Source organism: Mustela nivalis (genome assembly GCF_964662115.1).
Source record: "Mustela nivalis genome assembly, chromosome: 11".
Classification (NCBI taxonomy): domain Eukaryota; kingdom Metazoa; phylum Chordata; class Mammalia; order Carnivora; family Mustelidae; genus Mustela; species Mustela nivalis.
The window spans coordinates 89,081,551-89,105,997 of record NC_139030.1 but is presented as its reverse complement, the minus strand read 5'-3'; the positions used below and the strand labels follow the sequence as shown (position 1 = coordinate 89,105,997).

General features: G+C 36.2%; 1 protein-coding gene across 1 annotated transcript in view; it reads right to left on the bottom strand.

Annotated features, from left to right (window-relative positions):
• Window positions 1-24,447, bottom strand: part of ABCA12 (ATP binding cassette subfamily A member 12) — a 168,152-nt gene that overhangs the window by 64,080 nt on the left and 79,625 nt on the right. Inside the window, exons 9-18 of the mRNA XM_082691434.1 lie at window positions 21,276-21,351; window positions 17,160-17,278; window positions 16,018-16,124; window positions 9,978-10,234; window positions 9,767-9,879; window positions 8,434-8,558; window positions 6,319-6,492; window positions 3,562-3,726; window positions 3,037-3,247; window positions 1,537-1,676 (exon numbers count right to left, since the gene is read on the bottom strand). Coding sequence (XP_082547560.1) covers window positions 1,537-1,676; window positions 3,037-3,247; window positions 3,562-3,726; window positions 6,319-6,492; window positions 8,434-8,558; window positions 9,767-9,879; window positions 9,978-10,234; window positions 16,018-16,124; window positions 17,160-17,278; window positions 21,276-21,351 — 1,487 coding nt within the window. The remainder of the gene's footprint in view (window positions 1-1,536; window positions 1,677-3,036; window positions 3,248-3,561; window positions 3,727-6,318; window positions 6,493-8,433; window positions 8,559-9,766; window positions 9,880-9,977; window positions 10,235-16,017; window positions 16,125-17,159; window positions 17,279-21,275; window positions 21,352-24,447) is intronic.

Sequence of the window (24,447 nt, the reverse complement as noted above, 5' to 3'; positions counted from 1 at the left end):
GGAAAATGTAGGGTTTGCTTCACTGTCCACAATGAATTTACAGTCAAGATGAAGTCATACTTTCTAGAGTTCCCAGAAGTTATTCATTTTTTTCCAATGATACACTTAACTTTACTACTATAGAAACATCGAGTTCAAGGATATGAGAAGCATGCTTCCATAAACTGCTGGTGGAAATGGGTGTGTTATACCCTCATTTGGAAAGCAATCGGACAACAGTCATTAAATAAAATACATTATTCCTCGATCCCTCAATCCTGAACAATCATCTCACTGTAATAAAATACCAGTGTTTAAATAATATGCATGAGAGTATTTGTTGTCACATTATTTACATTAGCACAAAAATAAAAAGGAAACACTGGAAACAAAATGAATGCCCACCAATTGAAGACTGGGTCAGTAAATTCTATGGTATGAAAAAGTCTGCAATTTTCAAAAAGAATGAATTAAACTATACCAATTGAGTTGGAAGAATTCCCACAAGGTACTGTGTGAGTAAAGTAATATGTAGAAAAACATTATAATGTAACCTCATTTAATTATGCAAAAATGACAAAAAAACTGCATATGAATGTATGTATAGCATAATAACCTATAAAGAGTTAGAGAAACGTGCATAAATTATAGAAAAAACACATCTCTAAATGCTAAAAGTCAAAGTTACATAAAAGAAAGAGTAAGATCAAGAGGAGAGGAAAAGAGAACCAAAGAAGAAAGACAAAAAATGACTAAACTCAGGGAATAAGCAGGTAATGACTTCATTTATGCAAAAATTATAAAGAAGTATAGCCAATAAAGTAAGTAAGATATTAAAATACAAACAACAGAAACCAGTGATGAACTCATGTCCATTTTTATATAGACCTAAAATAATGTTATCTTCACCTAGATTATGGTCTAATGACCAAGTAAGGGTAAAGCAGAGATTTCTTTCTTTTTTTTTTTTTACTTTCACTCTATCATTTTAAAAGTAGGCTTATAATTCAAGTCATTAAAGCTAACTTTAAAAGTTGGAGAGAAATGTAATTATGGTTCAGTTAGATGGTAAGTAGTTACTATTAATAATATCTTTTACAACATCTATCTCTTAGGTAAATATAACAAGTTGAATTGTACAACCTGATATGAAGTCAATAATTTATAATCTAGCGACTGTTTTGTTCAAACTAGTTATAAAATACTCTAATATTATTTTTACTAGTGCTATTATTTTTACACACTCTGGAAATTAGACACCAGTTGTAGAAAAATTTTCTGCCATTGGAGATAAGCTGAAAAATCTGAGGTCTTGCTTCAACTAACCTCATTCTCAAGGGTCAGCACAGTTCATGCCTCTTCAAAGGGCTACCAACCAATCTACATTGTTTACACATATACAGGGCAGAGTTTGAGAATTAAGAGTTTCAGAAAGCTAAGGGTAATCGTAGGTAAGATAAAAACAAAGCTCAGTCAGTTACAGTAAATTTGGAAGTTGATTACTTTAAAAATCATCTTAGTACTCTAAACAGAAACTTTGAGTTATAATGGTCAAACCTTTTCCATTATTGCCTTTGTGATGGGGGTATATGGTGCATACAAAATTTTTCCCAACAACATAGGTTTCAAGAAAGCCCAAATCACAGGTCCAGCAGGCATATTAATGATGTCTTTATAAAGGGAGAAGCAAAATGGTGCTAGAAGGGAAAAGTGAATAAAACCATTTAGTATGTGTATCTAAAATCTATTTCCTTATTGTAAATTGACACAGATTATTGTTATCACACCCAAAGATACATGCCTTATACTTCCCTTACCATTAACAGTTGCGAGGCCTCTGGTATCAAAGTAAGAAAGTGCAGTGACCACTATTTTTTTTTTAGGTGTGAAAGTTTAACTCAGAAAACAAGCCTACAGTAAGACATGGCATTTTGCCAAGATAAAAAGGCTGAAAATCACATTCCAGAATATCTTCCAACGGATCCACCTCACCAGGGCTTAATTTAAGAACATATTCAAAAATCTGCTACTAGGATACTAGTACCAGATACTAAGAGTTGGTCCATGAATGCTGAATGAATAAAAAGATGAATAAATGCGTCAATCCAATTGCTATATTAAACATCCATATGTGGGCGCCAGGATGGCTCAGTTGGTTAAGCAACTGCCTTCGGCTAGACCTATGTCATGTAGCTCCCTGCTCTGCAGGGCGTTTACTTCTCCCTCTGCCCCTCCTCCCACTTGCTTTCTCAATCTCTCTCTCGCAAAATAAATAAATAAAATCTTTTAAAAAATAAACATCTGTATATTATATGGAAAAGCCCAGTTGATGTAATTTTCCATCCCAAGCATTGTGGGGTTGATGTGCCATGAAATCTTTAGAGTTCGGCTGCATTCAGAACTTTTCCATGTGTGATACAACTTTGTAATTCTCGAAAGTTAAGAAAAATATTGATCTAAGCAGATTTATTTTTTAATTTTTAAAAAATAGTTTATTTATTTATTTATTTGTGAGAGGAGGTGGGGAGAAACACAAGCAGGCAGAGCGGCAGGCAGAGGGAGAGAGAGAAGCAGGCTCCCCGCTGAGCAAGGAGCCCGATGTGGGACTCGATCCCAGGATCCTACGATCATGACCTGAGCCAAAGGCAGTAGCTTAACCAACTGAGCCACCCAGGCGTCCCTCTAAGCAGATTTAAAGCATGTTTTTGTATTATGTACTGGCAACAATGATGAAGTTGTGGCTGACAAATGCTGAATGTTGTGGTTAAGAGGCTAGACTTTGCAACAGATCACCGAGTTCAGCTCACTGCTCTAATACCTTCAGGTTGGGTGACCATGGCCAGTTAGTCTGTTTGTGCCTCATTTCCCCTTAGTAAGATGGAGAGACACACCTTTTACGCTTGCCGAAAAACGGGACTCGGTTAATACGCAAACATGTTTGATGTGTGTAGAAGTGTTGGGGAAAACTAATACTTCACTGATCATAAAAGGCTGAGCTAGAGCAGACAGTGTTGTCAGGAAGATGATGTTACTATGCTGACTTTGACGTTTACTCACTGGTATGTGTGGGAATTCCATATTTGGAAGCAATCTGTTCTTTGCTTAATTTGTAAGTCAAAAAGTCCTTGGTGTGGTTGCCTTTTCGCCTTTGAGAAGAGGGCAGCAAGGCAGTTAAATAGTCAGTGGTAATCCCTTGGGAACACAATGCTTGCGAGATGGTGCTAAATGATCCTTGGGGTGTGTTCATCCGCTTGCTTCTGTACATTGCCTATGAGATAAAAATCCACAATATATTAACATCAGAAAGCTATAAATGCTGCCGAGAACAATACAGAAGAAAACCTGGTAATGCTTATAGCTTCCATAATTCCTTTAAAACATGTATCCCAAATATAAATGCAGAATGCTGAACTTCACTGACTTAAGTGGCCAAAATTTTTGCCAGAGTAGAAGAGTTTTCCTGAAGGTGCTTTTTCCCAATGTACGATATTGGTAGCTGAATGTATTACAACTAATCTCAAATACAAGTTAATGTGACAAGAGGAATTTCCCAATAAGCACATTACTGGGTGACTTTTTTACCTGTGTTAATGGAACACTTCTGGGCAGATGCATTTGTCTCAGGGATGTCATTTTATCTAGCAGTGGATGTGTGCCAGAAGCCATCTGATTGAGAATCTCTTTAAGCCTCATGAAGAGTTCTATCATCTTTTCTACTGGCTTTTGATCTTCCCTGGGGAAAAACACCTAATAGGAACAGAATAAAAATAAATGATGTATGTGGAGGCACTGGAACCCATATACACTGTTGGTAAGAATCTTAAAAGATAGTTACTTTGGGAAAAATTGTGGAAGTTTATTAAATACTTAAACATAAGTTTGGCATGCAACCTAGCAATTACATTCCTAAGTATTAATCCAAGTGAAATGAAAACATATGTCCACACCAGGATTTGTATGTGAAGGCCCATGGCAGCATCATTCACAATAGCCGGCAAAGTGGAAACAATCCATATGAAAGGACAAACGAAATGTACATCATTTAACTAGAATATTCTTTAGCAATAAAAAGATAGGAAACACTGGCACATGTTGCAAAATGCATGAAATTAAAAAACATCATACTGAGTAAAAAAAGCCAAACCAAGACCATGTATTGTATGATTTAGAGTATATAAAATGTTTAAAAAAGGCAAGTCTCTGGAGATGGAAAACAGATCAGGGACCACATGGGCTAGAGGTGAGTAAGAAATAGCTGCATATAGACACAAGCTTTTCTCTGGGGTTGAAGGAAATGTTTGAAAATGAGATTGTGGGAATAGTCGCACAACTCCATACATTCACTTAAAGAATACTGAATTGGTCACTTTGAATAAGTGATTGTGGTATATAAATTATACCTCAATAAAGCTGTCAAAAATAAATGATTCTAAAAGTCAGAAGGGCAAATATCAATTATGTAACTCTTCATGGATATACTATTACTCAGAAATCATATAATATGATCCTTAAAATCAGAAAAGTTCTTTCAAAAAGCTCATGTGACTCATCAAATTTAGTCATAATCCCACAATGCTTTTCTGCTACATGAAGATACACTGGAAAGATTTTAAAATTTTCAAGTTATTTCATCCTCTCATTCATTTAATCACCAAATGTTAATTGAGCGCCTGCTATATCCCCAGCATGGATGAGCGGATGGGTATACGGTGGTACACTAAGAGATAACATCCCTCCAGTCAAGGAGCCTTGGTCTAATAGAAGATCTAAATACCATTATGAGCACAAGACACACCCGGAGAGACACCATGGAGATGCAGCTACCTCAGTAGCACAGCTACTAATTTCAGTTGTACTTTTTCTAAATTACAACAACATTTCAATTTTTCTTCCAGTTCTGCCAAAATTCTGGGCATTTCCACACTGATGTGAAATAAACTGACTCGTGACAAGAAATTTTTCATTATTTTTCTTTGCAATACGTAAAAGAAGTAGAATGGTCTTCTGCTTGTCAAGTGCATGTATTTAGTTACTAAACTCAACAAAAATTATTTGGTTTGATACCTACTCTGCAGAGTCATTATAAAATAAGGATTAACATTTTAATCCTTAAGGTGAGCAAAACTAATAATTTCACTTCATATGCATTTTAGTTTATAGTTTATGTAAAATAACCAGTTGTCTAGTTAATGGGTATTTGCTGAGTGCCTCTTTGGGCCTGGCACCATTCTTGGCATTTGAAATATTGGCTGGTTCCATGGAGCACCTGTGCCCAAGGAGTCACCAAGTAGGAAAGAGAATTTTAGGGATGGGAGGGGTTTTGCAGATCATGGGGTTTCATAGGATCTGGGGCATATATTTGAACAGACTGGGGAGCCACTGGAAGGTACTGAGCACAGGGTTGGCATAATGTGACTTAAGCTTTAGGAGGATCACTCTGGCTGCTTAGGGATGATGGGGCAGGCTGGTGGTGTGGAGGCAGGAAGGCCAATTAAGAGGCCACTGCAGAAATAGAGGTGTGAGAAAATGATGATCCAGAACAGGATTATTGATAACTAGTCCTAAAAATTTTCACCCCCTTTGCTGTAACAACAAAAGTCAGCTATGTTGCTTCTGGTTCTTCTTACTTTAAAGGGGAAATGTTTTTTTTTTCCCAGTGTTTGCAATAACATGTAAATATTTTTGATCAAGTATAGATATAGGTGAAATAGGTGTCTGATTCTTCTATGTATGTATTTTTCATTTGGTTCTGTATTATACAAGTACTTACGAAGCATGACTTATTGTAGGATGAAGTCATTCCTGACTTTTCTAAGCTCTAATAATGACCCATTTATTTTGTTGTACTGCAGAAGTAACAGTAGCCTCTTTCTAAATTGGTGGAAAACACACACACACAGATTTTTAACACCAAAAAAACTCCCTACTTTCATTTACAAAAAATAAATAAATAAATAAAGCAAAACCCAAAAAGAAAACAATAAACTTTGTTCTAATCTTTATTATCCTATCAAATTAATTCTTGTTCACTATAAAAAAAACACTCACACACACACATCTGTATTTCATACTTTAGTATAATATATATTAAATTTAATTATGTGGGCTTGGATACACAAACTGAGAGCTAATAAGGCAGTAATATTAATTTCTTCATCTATAAAATATACAAATTTCTAGTATATGATCACTAAGGTCCTATTTAGCTCTAAATAAAGCGTAATTCCAAAGGCTGTATAAATGGATCTTATTCGTTATAGTATCAGGGAGCATACTCGTGTAATCAAATGTTTTTATACTAAAATGTGAATATGAAGTACTTCAGCAACAGGAACTTACCTTGTATGTGAAGTTGTAAATGTCCAAGTAGTGCAGAAGGGTGAGTCCAATGAGGTAAGACTTCCGGGATCTTTCTGGAAGAGGCAGGCTACAGAATTCCATCATCACATCCTCCATTTTGGGATAGGTCATATTGGCATCGCAAGAATGCAACCAGAACACACGAGAAATAATCTGCAAGTTGGAGGAAGAAAAATATTTTAGTGTGAATCTTTTGAGAGCTGTCTCTCAAGAGAAAAGCTTTGCTTTATTCTTAGGCTTCATTTAAAAATGTGATAAATTATGCTCCAAGTCAATTCTTCCCCCTGATTTAAAGCACTCATCACAGGGTGGCTGGGTGACTCAGTGAATTAAGTGTCTGACTTGGCTTCAGCTCAGGTCACAATCTCAGGTTCATGAGATCAAGCCCTAAGTTGGGCTCTGTGCTCTGTGGGAGTCTGCTTGAGATTCTCTCTTTCTCCCACCCCCCACTGTGTGATCTCTCTCTCTCTCTCCAATAAATAAATAAATCTTTAAAACAAAAATAAAGCACTAATCACTATCAATAAAACTGTAGAGAGCCCAGAGTTCACTGGAAAGCTTAAGAAACAAGATGGAGGAAAAGACACGAAGAAGTGTCTTTGATAATTCTGAGATTTCTTCCAAACATCTGGGTAAGTGATAGTACCAAGAATGAATTGATCTGGAGTTAAGTCTGGGGAAAATATTCATTTAAGACTCATTTTCCCTTTAAAATTTTATTTAGTGTATTTAAATTACATTTTGTTTTTAAAATCATTTGAAGTTATAATCTTTTTTTTTTTTTAAGTTATAATCTTACACAAGAAACTCTAGGTATCTCTATTGAGAGATAAAGGGCAAAGAATAAAAAGCCAAGGATTATGTAATAATATCAACCAACCATCCTGGACAGTGATGCTGTGTGAAAAGTGAGGTATGTATATGAGAAGTTAAGAAGTCTCTATTGCCATTGAGTTGAAATAGAGAGAAATGTTTAGGAAATTCAAGACTGTTGAAACTTTTCTCTCCTTCCTTTTGAAAACAGTAAGAATGTACACTCCCCATTTATGTATTTTTATTTACTAAAATGAACCTGCTCTTCAGAAGCCAAACACTTAATTACTGAAATTAGATCTTAGGATAAAATGGGTAAAAGGTGAGATCAAAGGGAAAAGGTCAATAACTATTTGCTAGAGCAAGAGGAAAAAAAGGGAAGGCAAAGTACTTTTAGTTTTGTATGAGGGAACCAATGAATAGGACACAAGTAAACCTAAATATTTCCCTAAGGCAGTCTTCAAGGCTTTCAAAAAACTTTATCCGATATTGGAGAATATCTGGGCTGTGCTTAGAAATGACACACTCTGTCACACGTAAGTTTTGGATGGATGAGGCCTTAAACTCTGCAGTTCTTCTGGAAAATTTCTATGACATTTTCAGACAATAGGCTTGGGAAAGGGATAAAAGAAGAGACATTTGAAGTGGAAAAACCCTATTATCCTCCTAAGGAAATGACATTATTAATTTTCACACCCAAACATGTTCACTATATCCACAAACTTGCCCAGGGTTCCCTGGGTCCTATCTACTTTACATACTATGTCTTGTCTTGGGACTTTTAAAAAAGCAAAACTGAGCATTCATTTCAACAAATTGTAAGTGGCCTGTTTTCTTTTCTTTTCTTTTCTTTTCTTTTCTTTTCTTTTCTTTTCTTTTCTTTTTCTCCCAATTAGATTACTGAAATCTGACTTTGATCATAACAGGCTGTGCCAATTTATCTCAGAAAACGTGACTGTGGTCATGCATATACAGAATCATTGATGGCACTACTTATTTAAGAAAACCATGTAGAGGTAAGGGAAAGGAGAGCACAAAGGAGCGGAAATGAAGGAGAAGGAAAACTAGAAGGAAAGGAAATAAACAGTGATAACTTGTCTTACTTCAGGATTTTTCTTCTAACCCCACTAGAAATTGAGCCTCTAATTTTATCATTTGCAAGCAAAATGCACCAGATCTGCGAGCAACTTCTCAGTGTTTAACTGGTAGATGCTCAACAAATATTACACATGATTTAAACTTTTAAGATCTGGCTCTAAGTACAAATGTATTTTATCCCACCTCAGCTCTGTTATCAGGGATAGGAACGGCCAGCAGACTATCGATACTTCTGTTGGACATGCCTGTGGTTCTCCTCAGCTCTTCCTTCAGCTCTTCAACATTCTTAAACATTTCTATTAACTGACCTGCAAGAAAATAAAAAAGAAAGAAAACGCGTGTTGGTTGCAATGGAATTCTTTTTAACTTGTTGTACTAACATTAGAGGAACCTTCTAGACTAAAACATACACTCAACATACATGTCTTGGGTCAGGAGCAAAGATCTCTCAGTTTTGGCGAACTCTGCATCTTTAGGATCTGTTTCTATCTGATTTAGACTAGTTCCAATTATGGTATCATTGGCCCAAGGTAACAGATTGTCCTGGGTTATAAATTTTCCTTAGATGTCTCCAACACAAGTTTGATTAAAAAAAATCTATATATGGTTTCTTCCCAGACTTTGATCACCTAATACACTAAATATATATCCCTCCATTTGATTTAAAAAATCACACAAATTCAAAATGTTTTCCAACCTCAGATCATATAATACTGTCAACTTAGGACAAGGTTTGCTAAATCTGCAACATAAATGCTGCATAGCACTTTTCCTTAATTTTGTCCAGTTTACAGTTTGTAAAGGACTTTTTAATAGTCCTTACCTCACTTTTATATAGAATGTGTTTAACTTCAAACTTTTTTAGGACACTGATTATAATTTTTTCATATCTGGGTCACTCATAACAAATGATATTTTGACTTAAGCAGATTATAATCTTCATTCTGCAAATATCTTTTGACTTCTTCATGAAGTATCCCTCATGCAAATATACCCTCTTTATTTTTGGACTTACTGCCTTTCAAATTTTTGTGGCTGCCTGTTGTCCAAAATTCTGAATGCCTTTCTTTTCAGTATTGAGGTATTATGCAAAGAAGAAACGTATTGCATGGGGCCTCATGCTCAGAATACTAATAGGTTTTGAATTGAGATTTCTATAGATGGCAGTGCATCTTTTTTATTTTTTAAATCAGATTATTTTCATGAAATAAATAAATTCCATCCTAGCTAATGCGCTTTAATATATCAGAGAAATAAAAGGTGAATGGTCTAACTAGTTAAAATTTCGAAGATCTTTTTGCTGTGAAATCAAATTTCCCTATTTCATCCACTGCTGGCTTTCTGTGTGCTTATTTTAGACAAGTAACCATATTTGAAAGCTTTGGACTTCTTATGTATAAGGGCAGATACAAAGTAGGTTTGGTTGGGAACTTCAGAAAAGCCTTTCTTAAACTGCACCATGAAAATCACATGCATTCTTAAAAGACAGCACTTAAAAATATGAATGGGGAAGAACCTGGTTTTTCAGATGGGTCTGCGCTGTTATTGACATGCAGCATGGCTTCTGTGGCTGGCATTAACTGTGTGATATTTTCCAGGTAATTCATTTGCAGTGCCTGTTCTAGAAACCTGGAACAAAGCAGAAGAGGAGAAGAAACTACACTAAGCATATCCATAATTATCTGAGAAGGGGTTTCAGCAAGGAAACAGGCAATGAAGATACTTACGCATCCATATTTAAATTCATTTTGCTTGGCTCCCCAGTAAGCAAATCCCTCAGTTTTTTAGATATAATATTGTCATGGTACAGTAAGTTGGTTGCTATTTCGGTGCCAAGTTCTGCTGCTTCAAGGAGCTGCACATGAAACGCACTTTCTTCACATAGGTTCCCAAAGTTCACGTCAGAGAGCTGGCACATTCTCTCTATTGGACGGAAAGTTTCAGCTTCGCAAAGAAGTTCGGTCAAGTTTCGAAGCTGAGACAGCTTTCCAGAATGGGGAAGGAGCAGGAAATAGATTAGTTACATTATTATAAATATTTGGTAATTGATAATAAGTAACCAAAATTGATTTACTTTAAAAAAAATTGTTCATTTGTGTTTAATTTGTTGGCATTTAGCAAGTTTTACTGCAAAGCATTATATCCTGTCATTTGAGTTTACTGCTTTCTTTAGAATTTTATAAAACTCTTGGACCTATTAAACCTGTATTTCCCAACTGGACTCAGATCTTGTAGACTCAATGGTTAAAAAAGAGGTGGTTTAGTTTTATCTCATTTAAATCACAAATACTTCAACTAATTTATATTTTTGTTTAGGTTTTAAATCATGTGGAAAGGCAGACAGAAAAGTGGGTTTGGCAAAATAAAGTCTTTCTTCCTTGTACACATTAAGATCGCTACTGTTAAGTAAAAAAGAAAGAAAGAAAAAAAAAACAAATGTTGGGAAGGATGTGGAGGAATTGGAACCCTTGTGCACTGCTGGATGGAAAATGATGTGGCCACTGTGGAAAATAGTATGGAGATTCTTCAGAAATAAAAACAGAATCACCATATGATTCAGCAATCCCACTTCTGTGTACATACCCCGAAGTACTGAAAGCTGGGTTTCAAACAAATATTTGTGTACCCAGGTCCACAGCAACATTGTTCACACTAACCAAGAGGCAGAAGCAGCCCACGTGTCCACTGACAGATGAACTAAACCCAATGTAGTATACAGATACACAATGGGATATTACTCAGCCTTAGTATCAGATACATGCTACAACATGGATGAACCTTGAGGACCTTGTGCTGTGTGAAATAAGCCAGTCACAAAAAAAAAAAAAAAAAATACACTGGATGATTTCACTTAAATGAGGACTGTAGAGTAGTCAAATTCACAGCGACAGGAAGTAGAACTGTGGCTGCCAGGGGCTAGCGGCAGAGAGGAATGGGCATCATGGTAACGGGTACAGGTATTCAGTTTTGCAAGATTAAGACAGTTCTGGAGATTGGATGTATTTAACAAGCCTAAACTGTACAGTTAAAAATGCTTCAGGCAGTAAATTTTATGTTGCATGTATTTTACCACAATTAAAAAAAAATCATTGACAAGAAAAAAGCCTTTTGAAAAATGCAGCATGTGAATCACTGCATTTAATAAGAGTACATTTTAATAAGATTGTGTTTAAAATATGGATGGGAATAAACTTGGATTTTCAGAAGTGTCAGCAATGTTTTGGACATTATCTTCTACCCTCTTATCTACTGAGGAAAACCGGGTGCCTTTGTTCTCTGGAAGTACTTAAAAGTTCTGCTGTGCTTAGAAGCTACCCTGGAGCTATTCCTTTTAAGAAGTCAAATAATTTGGGGTACCTGAGCTCAGTCAGCTAAGCATTTAACTCTTGATTTCAGCTCACGTCATGATCTCAGGGTCATGAGATGAAGCCCCACATTGGGCTCCATGCTGAGTGTCGAGTCTGCTTAAGATACTTTCTCCCTCTCTCTCTCTCTCTCTCTGCCCCTCCCCCTCCTTTGTCTCTCAAAAAAAAAAAGAGAGAGAGAGAGAATGAGAGAGGAAGGTCAAATAATTTGGAGCAACACTTAAGGAAGCAAATGCATGTGTCATTCATTGCAACTCAATTTCAATCAGAAGTTGCATTTCAATGGAAATGAAATATTTTATGATCCAAGCAAATGTTTAGGGATGTTTCTTTCCATATATCAAATGGGAAAGGCACAATTATGTGTCTTAGATGAAAGATTTATAGTAACTACATGGAGGCAGGAGCAATTAAACACTGATCATCTTAGATAGTAAATATCATTGGTCTATTTTTTACTGTATTTAATATTCTAATTGACTTCTGGCTTTGAACTACCTAAAATAGCCTCATGCATATTAAAATTCTACTCACTAGTCTCTGCTGTGAGAAAACTTCCATTACAGGTCCCATTGTTTTATCAGCTGTAACTCCGTGTTTGCCATTCTATTCCTTCCTTTGATTTTCCAAATACTAGATATGATTAAATTTTTAATGAAGGCTTCCTGCCACATCATCCAGTGGCTTTTAGTGATTTCATACATAAAAGGATAAATAATGGTAGCCCAATAAATTTGTTTTAATCAAGCTTTGAGGGTATAGTAAATATGAGACTTTTACTCAGTAGAGACCTAAATAAATATGTATGTATATATTTTGACCCAAATATATTTTTTAATGCAAGTTTGACATACATGTGTAAGAAACCAGTAAAAGTCCATACAGTATAATCCTTGCTTGATAACATAAAAATTATTGAAGGAGAAATTGGAAGTGTAGCCATGCTACTGAAGTAGAATTGGTTCTCTGAAATAAGGGTTAATTCAGGGTCCATGTGGAATACATTGTGGGGCATCAAGGAGCAACCCGATAGTCATTCAGTATTTGTCATTATTTATTACTTTCCTCTAAAAGCAATGCAGGCATTAAATTTTTAGAAGCTTCATGGATCATTAATAATCATAAATTCAAAGAATTAAAATTCTCTCTTCAAAAGTATGTGTCAAATCCAGATTGTGGGTCTGTCAGAACCTCATGTAGAGTCCTTCTCTCCTTTATCATGACCCTGGTCCACATAGTGAAGAGAAGCTCAGGTCAAACTTGAACAATGACCCATAACTAACTCCATGTCCAGCTGTGACTGCATTCCCCAGTGCCCCTGGTCCCTGAATGCATCTGAAACAGAAACGTTAAGTTACATTTAAATAAGAACTCAAAATATCAGTGCACCTGGGTAGCTCAGTTGATTGGGTGTCCAACTCTTGAATTCAGCTCTGGTCATGATCTCAGGGTTGTGAGATTGAGCCCTGCATTGGGCTCACGCTGGGAATGGAGCCTGCTTAAAATTCTCTTTCTATCTCTCCCTCTGCACCCACCCCACCTCAAAAAAAAAAAAAAAAAAAAAAAAAAAAAAAAACTCAAAATATCATAGGTATAAAACTGATAAAACAGCAATGCTCCTGGGCTCTTGGCAAGTAAATGCAGGGGGAAAGAACTTATTTAAAAATTTAAAGGTGTTACAATAAAAATATTGTGTTACCCATATTTCTGCACAATCTGGGGAATATCCACTTTATGTGCAGTTCCCCAATCAGGAAAGCCTTCCTTCTTACAGTGAACAAAGGAGAAAACATAAAAGCTCAGGAGAAGCTCAATGTTAGGACTAGAAAAGAGGGGTAGGAACAGGAGAAGTCACTTTTGAATGACAAGCATTTGACATTTTGGAGGATCTAAACCTTCTTAGAAATGCCACAAGTCAAGTTTTAGAACAGGTAGGCCCTAACTGTCACAATTAAGATACTAATTATCAGAGAAGGCAAAGCAAGAAAGTTAAAATCATCTCCTGCTGTAAAACTGTAAGAATTTATCTTCATTCTTTCAGTGATACACACTGGACATTTTCCATGTGTCCATACACCTGGTGCTGAGAATACAACAGAAGAGGAACAGACTTAACAATGTCCTCGGGGAGCTTACAGTCCTGGAATGTAGGGGTTCTGTCAACTGAAAATAGCAGCCATACTTGTAAATGACAACAGATTTTCTACACAAGTGACAGGATTGTGTTTATTTCCACTTCTGTGGCTTCTAGAACTTTTTTCATAATGTAACCCCCCAGTGGAGCAGTATCTTCAAAACGTGGGTGCTGTTTTAAATTATTCTCACATCTATCTCCCATTCCATGAGTGCAAATGATTGAGAATGGATTGTTCCAATTTCCCTGGTGTACATTTTGTGCTGCCTCGCTACTTCACAAGTTGAGAACCACAGTGAAAAATTGTCCAGGTGACACAACTACACCACCAGACTCTCTTTTCACACCCTCATTTGTTCACACATCCATGAGTTATCTTGAGCTCCTACTATGTGGCAAATATGGGACTTTAGAGATACAAAAGGCAACATTTTATCTGAATTTACCCTCTAGGGAGGGAAACAGACCTTACTCACACATCAAGCTATAAAGCTAAGTAGTAAGTTTCAATAGTCAGAAATCTCACTGCTATCAGACTCCTCTCCCTTATGCCCACTGGCTGCTGTGTTGTGTCACCTAACCTCCTACACCCCATTCTTCAAATGTCTCTTCCTTCTTTTTCTGCCACTGACAAAGTGCAGGGCTCACTTTTTGCTTAGGTTACTGCTAAAATCACCTACCTGGCTCTTCTCCATTCTGTCCTGCATAGTTCTGCAAGAGCGACCTCTTTCTAAAATGAAAATTTTACTTCCTATCAAATGCACAACTTTCCAGACAAGATTCAAACTTGGTGACTAAGTAGACGGATCTGGGCCCTGTCTCTCTGCAGTTCCCTTTCCTGTCTCTCCCATAGGCACCTTATACTCCAGAAGGGAACATGTCTGTCCTTCAGGTTCACACCTCTGTCTTAACAAATGTAGGTCTGTGTGTGTGAAATGCAGGACTGCAACCTAATCCCACTCTGCCCATTAAGAGCAAGCATTATCTCCTCCATGAGATTTCTTCTCTCCACCCTCATCCCCTACAATCAAAGTTCAATCTCACACTTCCATACACAGAATCCTATCCATCCACATGCCACAAGGCTTATTTCACTGTGTTATGATTATTGGTCTGCTTTCCCATCTGCTACAGTGGATTGGTGTAAGGACTTTGGGGTTACAGATTATGTCTTTTGAATAAATAGATTAGTGTTATGGGACCATAGATGATGGATTGAATGAATGAATGGATAAATATTATGTGCACACAAAGCCATTATCCTGGCTGAGAAGCAGGGAGAAAGGAAATACTCTAATATTATAGAAGTGACATTTAAACTTGTCCTTGAAGGATGAGTAGGAATTTTCCAGATGAATGCATAACTTCCTTTTCATTTGCACAAACAAATTAAGATACTGCTAAATTAGATGCATTAGAAATTTTGATTTGTGTAGAAGACCAGGACAAAATGTAGGTAATCTTACTAGCATTACCTACTTGTACTACACATGGACATATGTTTTGGATGCCTACTTAATTAGACCATGTTGACTAAACAGAAAGTCATCTTGCTTGCCCTGAATAAACCAGTTATAATTTTGCTTTATCCCTGCCTACATAAATTCAGTTAAACTGCTGTTCTTATTAGGAAAGCTATTTTCAAATTTTAATAGGGTTATTTAAGAAATTATGTGAAATATCACGATAACCTATATACTATATGCATGAGCTAAACAAAGAATAATAGATAAATTTGAACCAATTCAAATTTCAGAGTTTAAAATTTTTTTCTACTGTTTTCCCTCCTTTAATATCATACATCTTAATATGATTTATTACTTTCTACTGCTGATGACAATAAAAATAGGTTAGTCAACTTCTGAGATTTCTGCACACGAAAGTCTAAACACCAGCTTTTAAGAGCAACGTTTATACTTTTAAAAACTGAGGCAAACTTAAATTGGAAATCATATTATGAATACTATTCTGAAATTACAAAGCTTAATGAGATAACCATATTATTAGCCATCCCTTTTTGTATGTGAATACTGTAATTAGGCCTTTATGGGTCACTTCATATTTAGAGATATCCACCAATTAAGAACAAAATGCCATTTTATAGCATAAGAACACTTTTGTCCTCCCCCTTTTCTGGCATTAATATAGTCAAAATAGGACCCATATTTATAAAGACATAGATTTAAAACTTAAACTGAAAATATACCTTGCCAGAGTATTATAGAAAATGTCTTGGTTTATTTATTTATTTTTTCTTTCACGACTTACTGTTGATTTCAGGACTTCAGGAACTGAAGAAAAGTAATCCTCATAAAAACCATCTTGAAGAAAAGATTTTTTAAATGAAATCATGGACTGCAGGAGTCTTAAATTTTCTGTAAAGGAAGAGTAAAGAGTTACCTTATGTGAACTGCAAGGTCACTTAGGAAGCCCATTTGAAAAACACCTTTATCCTAATTTACCGCTAAGTTTTTCCTAAGATAATGGCCTAGTTCAATCTAAATATAAGACAAGTGAAAATTTAACCTTTCCTTGAACCATGGAGACTACAGAGTTCATTATTTTTAAAATATTCATAGATATTCTGCTTAGAGACAAAAATATTTCTAGCAAAGGTACTACGCACTTTTGGCTCTTCGTGAACTGAATCTGCTTTTATCTCTGACTTTTGAATATACTGTTAAGTTGAAGTGTTTGGGGGAGACTAGATTGCATAATCACTGTGACATATATATGCCCTTCCAACCTTGATTAATTCATGCCTAGTAAACAGACACCATGCTTAAATATTTGCTGTGCCATTTCTTGCCATTAAGTCTCAAGAAATTATTTTGGTGTGAGCAAAGTGAATGTAGACCCTTTGGAAAAGGTGAGAAAATCAAGATTTTCTCTTGAAAAAGGAAAAGAGACGTCTGATTAAATGCCATCTTAATGACTGTCCGGGAAGGCAGAAAATTGAAAATAAGGTGTATAAGGATGTAGGTAAAAACAGTCTGCCACACAAAAATCCTTTGTTTATAAATAATTTACACCTGCTCATTCTTCATTATTTCTTGATATATAAGATTATTAGGGATACAGAAAATGCCATGAAGGGTTATATGAACTACTAATAATTCCAGGAACTTGGCAAGTTTGTCTGGGTGGTCATTATCATATTTTCTGTTATGTGGTCATTGCACATTAAAGTTTCTCCAGGTGACCAGAAGTACCAGCAGCAGGAACAGAAGTAACAATATAATATCACAATTAATATTACCTTCATATACCAAACTACCAAACTGAAACTCATACATATGGAAACTAAAATCTTTTAAAAACCCTTCTCTTTATTTTTTTTTTTTTAAGCAAATGTCTTAAAACAGAATTAGAACCCTAAGCAGCATTTTGAGTAGTAAGAAGGGTATTACCTTGTGATCCCTTGGCCAAATTGTCAGTGACATTTCTCACACATGCCAAGTAAGGAATGTAAGGACTATCTGCTGATATATTTAAGACAGCATCTTCAAAGCTTTCCAGTAGTAGGAGCCTACAGAATTAGAAAAGAATATATAAACTGGGTCATATAAAAAGAGGATAAAGCTATTTTGTTGAGATCATTTAAGTCCCTGGTTGTTTGGCACTGGTTGAAGTGGGCATTAAAACTGTGAAGTAGAACATCTTCCTCCATCTGGCCTAAAGGGCACACTCGCTCTGCACCCTCTGAGTGCTTACTTCTCCATGGGAATTATCTTTAGGTTTAGTTTTTTTAATATCCAGTCATAAGTGATCATAATATTATTTTTAGGCACATTCATATGAAAGAAAAAAAATTATGGGGCTAAGGTAGCCGGATGAAATACAGGACTCCCAGTTAAATCTGTCTGGATGGCTCAGTTGGTTCAGCGGCTGCCTTCAGCTCAGTTCATGATCCCAGGGTTCTGGGATCAAATCCAACGTCAGGCTCCCTGCCCAGCGGGGAGCCTGCTTCTCCCTCTACCTCTGCCTGCTGCTCTGCCTACTTGTGCTATCTCTCTGTCAAATAAATAAAATCTTTAAAAAATGAATTTCAGATAAACAATGAATAATTTTTCCTTTTTTTAATGATAAATAATTTTTCAATGTAAGTGTAACTTATGAGTCTTGTATGTTTTTCTTTTCTTTTTCTTTTGTCTCCTCTAAATCTGAAAACCCCTCTGGGCTTCAGTTCCTTCCCCTGTAAAATGAGATGTGGGGGGCTGAATGACCTGCTAATCCCTTCCACCTATAACATTCTTTTTTTTTTTTTTAAAGATTTTATTTATCTGACAGAGACAGATCACAAGTAGTTAGAAAGGCAGGTAGAGGGAGAGGGGGAAGCAGGCTCAGCCTCTGAGCAGAGAGCCTGATACGGGGCTTAATCCCAGGACCCTGAGATCATGACCTGAGACAAAGGCAGTGGCTTAACCCACTGAGCCACCCAGGCGCCCCCACCTAAAACATTCTTCAAATAAATTTAAATTTATTTAATTGTGACTTTAAAAACTAGTGGAATATAATTCAACCATGAAAAGTTCCTTCCTGGGGCGCCTGGGTGGCTCAGTGGGTTAAGCCTCTGCCTTCAGCTCGGGTCCTGGGATCGAGCCCCACATCGGACTCTCTGCTCAGCAGGGAGCCTGCTTCCTCCTCTCTCTCTGCCTGCCTCTCTGCCTACTTGTGATCTCTCTCCCTCTGTCAAATAAATAAATAAAATATTTAAAAAAAAAAAAAAAAAGAAAAGTTCCTTCCTTTTCTTTACGCAACCAATTTAGTGTTTCCAAATTAACCACTTTCAGGTCTCCCTTCAGCCTGAATGGCATATGAGATACAGTCTAGGATTTCTGAGGCATCATTAGAGTGAGTAAATACGTGTGTGTTGTGTGTGCCCTGTCACTTCAACTATGAGGCTGCATCTCTTTACTTTGTAACACCTTCCCTTAGTGTCTGTGACTGAGTTTCATGGACAGGAGAGATAGCATAAATGTCAATAACTGATCTGGGGATCATCAACTTTGAATCAAACTGCACAATATATAAATTAACTAATTCTGTCAGATTTTTAACTTAGATTTTATTCAAATACTAAGGAAAGAGCCTTATCCTGGTATAGCTAAATAAACATGTAGAAAAATGTTCCCATTAATGTCAAAGCATTTTAAATACCCTAAGGGGTATTTGAAATGTGGGTCTATTCCACGGGATCCTTGAAGAACTTTAAAGAGAAAAAACAATCTACAGCAAGAGAAGTCTCTAACATGGCACTCAGAGCATAGTTAATTGGCCAGATAGCTGACCCTCATTTAAAGATGAAGTGGGTGGCTCAGTAGGTTAAGCGTCCACCTTCAGATCAGGTCATGATCTTAGGGTGCTGGGATTGAGCCTTGAGGGACTCCCTACTCAGCGGGGCGTCTGCTTCTCCCTCTGCCCCATAATCCACTTGTGCTCTCTCTCACTCTGCTCTTTCTCTCTCTTATGAATAAATAAAATCTTTAAAAAAAATAAATAAATACAATTGACAGCTTCCACACTAAAAAAAAAAAAAAAAAAAAAAAAAAAAAAGTAACCATTTCCATGTGTTGTAGTTACTATAGCACAGAACCATTTGCATCCTGGTATAGTGCACAATATGGAAATACAGATCTAACCTATGTGGAATAACACAAGGGATTCTCATGGTGAATTTTCAAGCTTAAAATAGAAGCAGAAGAAGGTTGCACTAAAAGTGACCTTGAAATATTATCTAAGCCATTCTCTTAGCTTTAGGAAGAACATTTGACTGTCAAGATTTTGGTGATTACATTTAATATACTCTGAAAATTAAGATTCCATATGTATGTGCCACTGCTTTAGCATAAACATCTAATTATTCTTTTAAACTATTTATGTATCTTTTGTATACAATCCTATTATTTTCCAAGAATGTTTGCAATGAAGGATGAGCTTGTGAGTGTGCACACATATACCATCAGAATAATACAAATAATAACCTAAGGACAAAAATAAGAAGAAGAGAGAAGAGCAATGAGGGGGAAATATTTTTAAGCAGCCTTCTTTAGAAAATTCTAGACCAAAAAATTTCTTTATTTTATGCCAAATAATGCCACTCTGTGACTATTTTAAAATGGGAATGGAAAGGATCTCCAAAGATAAAAAATCCCTTAATTTCATCAACCTCAACAAGAACCATCTTAAAAGTATTGAATTCTTTCTAATAAACTGTCAGCTAACTGCCAGCAAGTACACTGTTTCTGGAATTTGTGGTCTGAAGTGCTAGTGTTATCAATGCTATGAATGTCTCAAGGCTCTGATAAAAAGGTACCTGGTTTCAACAATAAGCATACAGTTGTTTCAATACAAAGGTTTTGTTTTTGTTTTTTGGGTTTGGTTTTTTTTTTTTTTTTTTTTTTTTTTTTTAAGTATTTTTGACAGCTCTATAAGGAATGTGGATAAAAGCCCCAACTTTCTGGAACACGGCATCCTAGCTAGGGAGAAATTTTACAAGGTTGCTTGATTGCTCTGGAAAGAACACCTGGTTCAGCCACCTTAGGGGAGGAGAAATGTGGGAACAGACCTACAAGGTGGCTGTTTATGGAATTTGCCTAGAATTTATCCAGAGTTGGAACTTCTCATCAAATAATATAAAGTTTATAAACAACTGCATAGATCGTATTTCAGAAAGAAAAAAAATGGCTAAAAATAAGTCCTACTATTTGCTTTTATTTGTACAAATTTCCATTAGCACAGAAATTTATCTTTCAGGACTGAAATTTAAAAAATGTCAATAGTATACTTTATCGGGCCGAAACAATGTTTACATAACAGGCCATCTAGTCTCTAAATTTGCCTTGAGTTACAGGAATTTCCTTCAGTCAGCTTCCACAGGCACCCGCATTCATTCCCCACGTTGATTAGTACAGTTACTTCAGAGCACTGCTCACATTAATGGTCTTCAGAAGCCAATGCTACTGTTGTCATTTCCACTGCCTATTTCTAGGACAACATATTTACATGCCCCAATAAGAGTCCAAAATTAAATTACCTATAAACAGTTTTACCTACACAAATGCTACAGAAGCAAACAAATTTTGTATTATCTTGACTGGCATAAGAAATACTGTGATTTTTAATAATAAAATAAGTCACAATGTGAAAAATTGGATGCTTATACAAGTTTTATAATGAAAGACCTTAAAAAAGTTGGAAATTCGACCTCCACCTAGATTTTCCTCAGAGACATAAAATAACCATCCAGACAGGACACAATGGATCTAGTTATATAAAATATTACAACTGAAAAAAGAGAAGCTCATGTTGCAGTCTCCAGAAATGTCCCTGGATAATATGAAAAAATAAGTTTCAACTTTACTACTTTTGAGCTATGTGCCTTTCTTGGTTAGTCAATAGTGGATTTTTCTATTTCAAAGTTTTACAAACTGATAAATGAATTATATAAATTTATAAATTGTGTTGATTGCTTATTCAGACAAGTTACCTACTAGTGTAGAAACAAACAACAAAGAAAGACTTACTGTGCAGCCAAGCTGCTTGGGGACAGTAACTGCCCATCTTCCTCGTGCCACACATGCGTCACATTATCAGAGCCACCTACAGAAATGACATTTATGGAAGTAAGCGCTTAACATATTTGCTTCAAGGATTTATTTTTTGTAGCAAAAATCATCACAGGTAAATAAATGGGAAGGAAATGCAGAATAATCTGCAGAATTTTTCTGCAAAAGATATTACAAAAGATATCTATCTTTTTTCTGTTGGAAACATTCAGGATATTTATAGGTAATATGTACCCGCTAATCAGAATAACCTCAATGGTCAAGCACATACATTTCTAAGAAATTCTCTGTCAAACATGACATTATTTTATCCTAAGAACTGTATGCACAGATGACTCTTGAATACTATAATACAGATTGTGTCTACCACATGATTTGTTAAACAAATGAGGCCCAATTTTCAGTCTTCCAGGTCACTGGATTTTTTTGCCTTCAGTTGTCAAGAATGTAGCCTTAGGAAACATCTGCTATCACCAATCTATATTTTCCATCTTTCAAAAAGCAGTCACTGATTTCAACTGAATGCAGCTGTGAATGCAAATTGGGTCGTATTAACAGAACCGTTAGTGGTCTCAAATAATATGAAGTTTCAAAGTGTGGAAGGCAATCGCTAACTAATGGAAACCATATGGGAAGGTCTAATTCAACACTGTGAATTGCCCCTCGATGTTAAATAGGTTGCTGATTCAGCTTGCCACATAACACTGTATCATAAAAAAATAAGTGTGCAACAGTATTCACATGAAAAATTGAACATGAGAGTACTTTAATGGCTACTGCATAAATAAAAACCGTAAATCCAAAGCTTTCACTCAGCCCTTTAGGGAAAAGGGATCAATTCTTGCAGGCTCCTCTTGAGACACTACTTATTCCTTATAATCCAGTATATTTCAGTGCTGGTATTTTTAACACTGATCTAATTTCTTTCAATAGGATATTTTATTACTGGCATTAAGAGTTCTCCCATTGTCCCTAGTTAGTGTGCTTTAAAGGCTTTCCATAAAGGTCCTATTGCAAAACTATGCAATCATCCATACTCTTCTGGTGCTGATCGATGTTTATTTAAATTATGTGTGTAAAAGAGACTATCACTAAATGAAAGACCTCCTCGTCCACCTCTGTATCAGTGGTATGTGAGTCATGTTTGCACCTTTCCTAGTACCTAGCACAGGGTCTTTTTCAGTTTTCCTGTTCAGCAGAGCAGAGTTTTCCTGTGCTCGGCTCAAGATGCAGCTGAATTTTATTACTCTAGAGATAGCAATGCATTAGTGAGTTAAAGAACCAAGAGTGAAGATACCCAGAAAAAATAAACCTAATTAATAGTGGTAATACCTATTGCTTGTTGGCATGCTTATTTAGAAGAATCAGGGATAGAGTTCTGTTGAGATTCATACATTTCCAATGTAAAAGTATATAAACCATTTTTCTAAGATCAAATCTTGCTCAGTTTGAATTCTTATGTAATGCTGAGAAAGTTTATTGGCCTTTGTATACTAAATGGTTATGGAGTTTTTCTTCCTCATCAAGCAATTAAAATGAGTAACTAATAGAAATTAACTTTGTAACCTGACAATGAGTAGGGACCTGGTCACTTTTCCCTCTGGACTATAAAATACCTTGGAAGAAATAATGTACTAAATAGGCTTTATGAAGTGAAAAGCTTTACGGATTGTTAAAAAATAAGATTTTACTTCTTTTTTATTTGTAGGATTAGGCATATTTAAAACAGAAAGAAATCTAGTGCACAGATAACCTCTTCATCAGTAAGGATGGTTTTCCACTTAAAGAAGTAATTTCATATCATTTACTACTTTGCAAAAGAGCAAACTTCAATGAGTCACAAAGATAATCTCTGTTTTCAAAACTCAGTGTTTACAAATAGAAATACTAAAGCATATGAACTGAGGCAGGGATCCTGACTGGGGCAGAACGGAGTTTTCCATCCCTAACACAGGATATTAGGAGACAATCTCCTTCCTCTTTATTAGAGTTCCTATATTGTCATGGTTGCTGAGGAGTCACCTAAAGAAATCTTAAAGTGTGTTCAGTCTCAGATAGAGAGGACAGGAAAGGTCTGCAGGAATCAGTGTGTAGAAAGGAATGGGAGATGGGTGAAGAAAACTTATGTGGGAAGGAATCTGTCATAATGAGTCCAACTATAGAGCAGCTGAAAGTGGGAGCTGTTCTGAGGTCTGAGGATGGCGGGTACTTGCGGGTACAAGTATCTTGGAATCAGGTATGTATGTGTCCCAGGAAGTAAATGTGAGTAAGGTCATCTGGCAAAGAGTTCACGGCAACTGGCTTTGGGGACAGACAGATCCAGGTTCTAATCTTAGTTCGGTAACCTGCTGGGTGGCTAACGTTGGTGAAGTGCCCAGTCTCCCTATGCCTTAGTTTCTTTGTCTGTACAACAAAATAATATTTCTATCTCATAGACTTCTTTTCATGAAGAAAGTGATTTAAGATAGTAAAGCACTTAGCACTGACACAAAAAGTACTACTTCTTATTTTCCTTCTTTGAAAGAGTGGTATGAGACTTTCAAAGCTATCTGAACCCTGCCATACATTAGAGAGAGCCCAGGCAACTATACTGTGAAACACTGCCCCACTCCTGCTTAACTTAGCACAAAGCCAAAGGAGAAGTGTGCTGTTTCCACAATACTGCTAAAAAAGCCCTGAAGACTAAGCACCAGTTCACCTTGGAAACATGGCAGGTATCTGTTCCTGGGGCTAGAGACCCCTGCATTGTTGAACTAAGGTCACTGGTTCAGCCTTCAGTAAGTTTTAGTTCGCTAAAGAATTCCCAGAAATACCTAGAAGAATTTTTCAAAGACCAAAAAATTTCCACCAAAGCAAGTAGGGATTATGGGCTAATGACTTTCAGGAACTGACTTTAATGCTACTGTATTAATCATCACATGGATGAAGTCACATGTGTAGGAAATTTTAAAAAATGACTGTAAGCCCCTCAAATTTTATAAACAGCAACACATGTCTTTGAATCAGTCTTTCCTGGTCAACTTGACCATCCAAAGACATGTTTTGATACATTCCAAAATCATTAGCATACACACAGACATGAGACATGGCCATTCTTAAATACTGAAAACTGAGCTGTACTGTTTGCCAG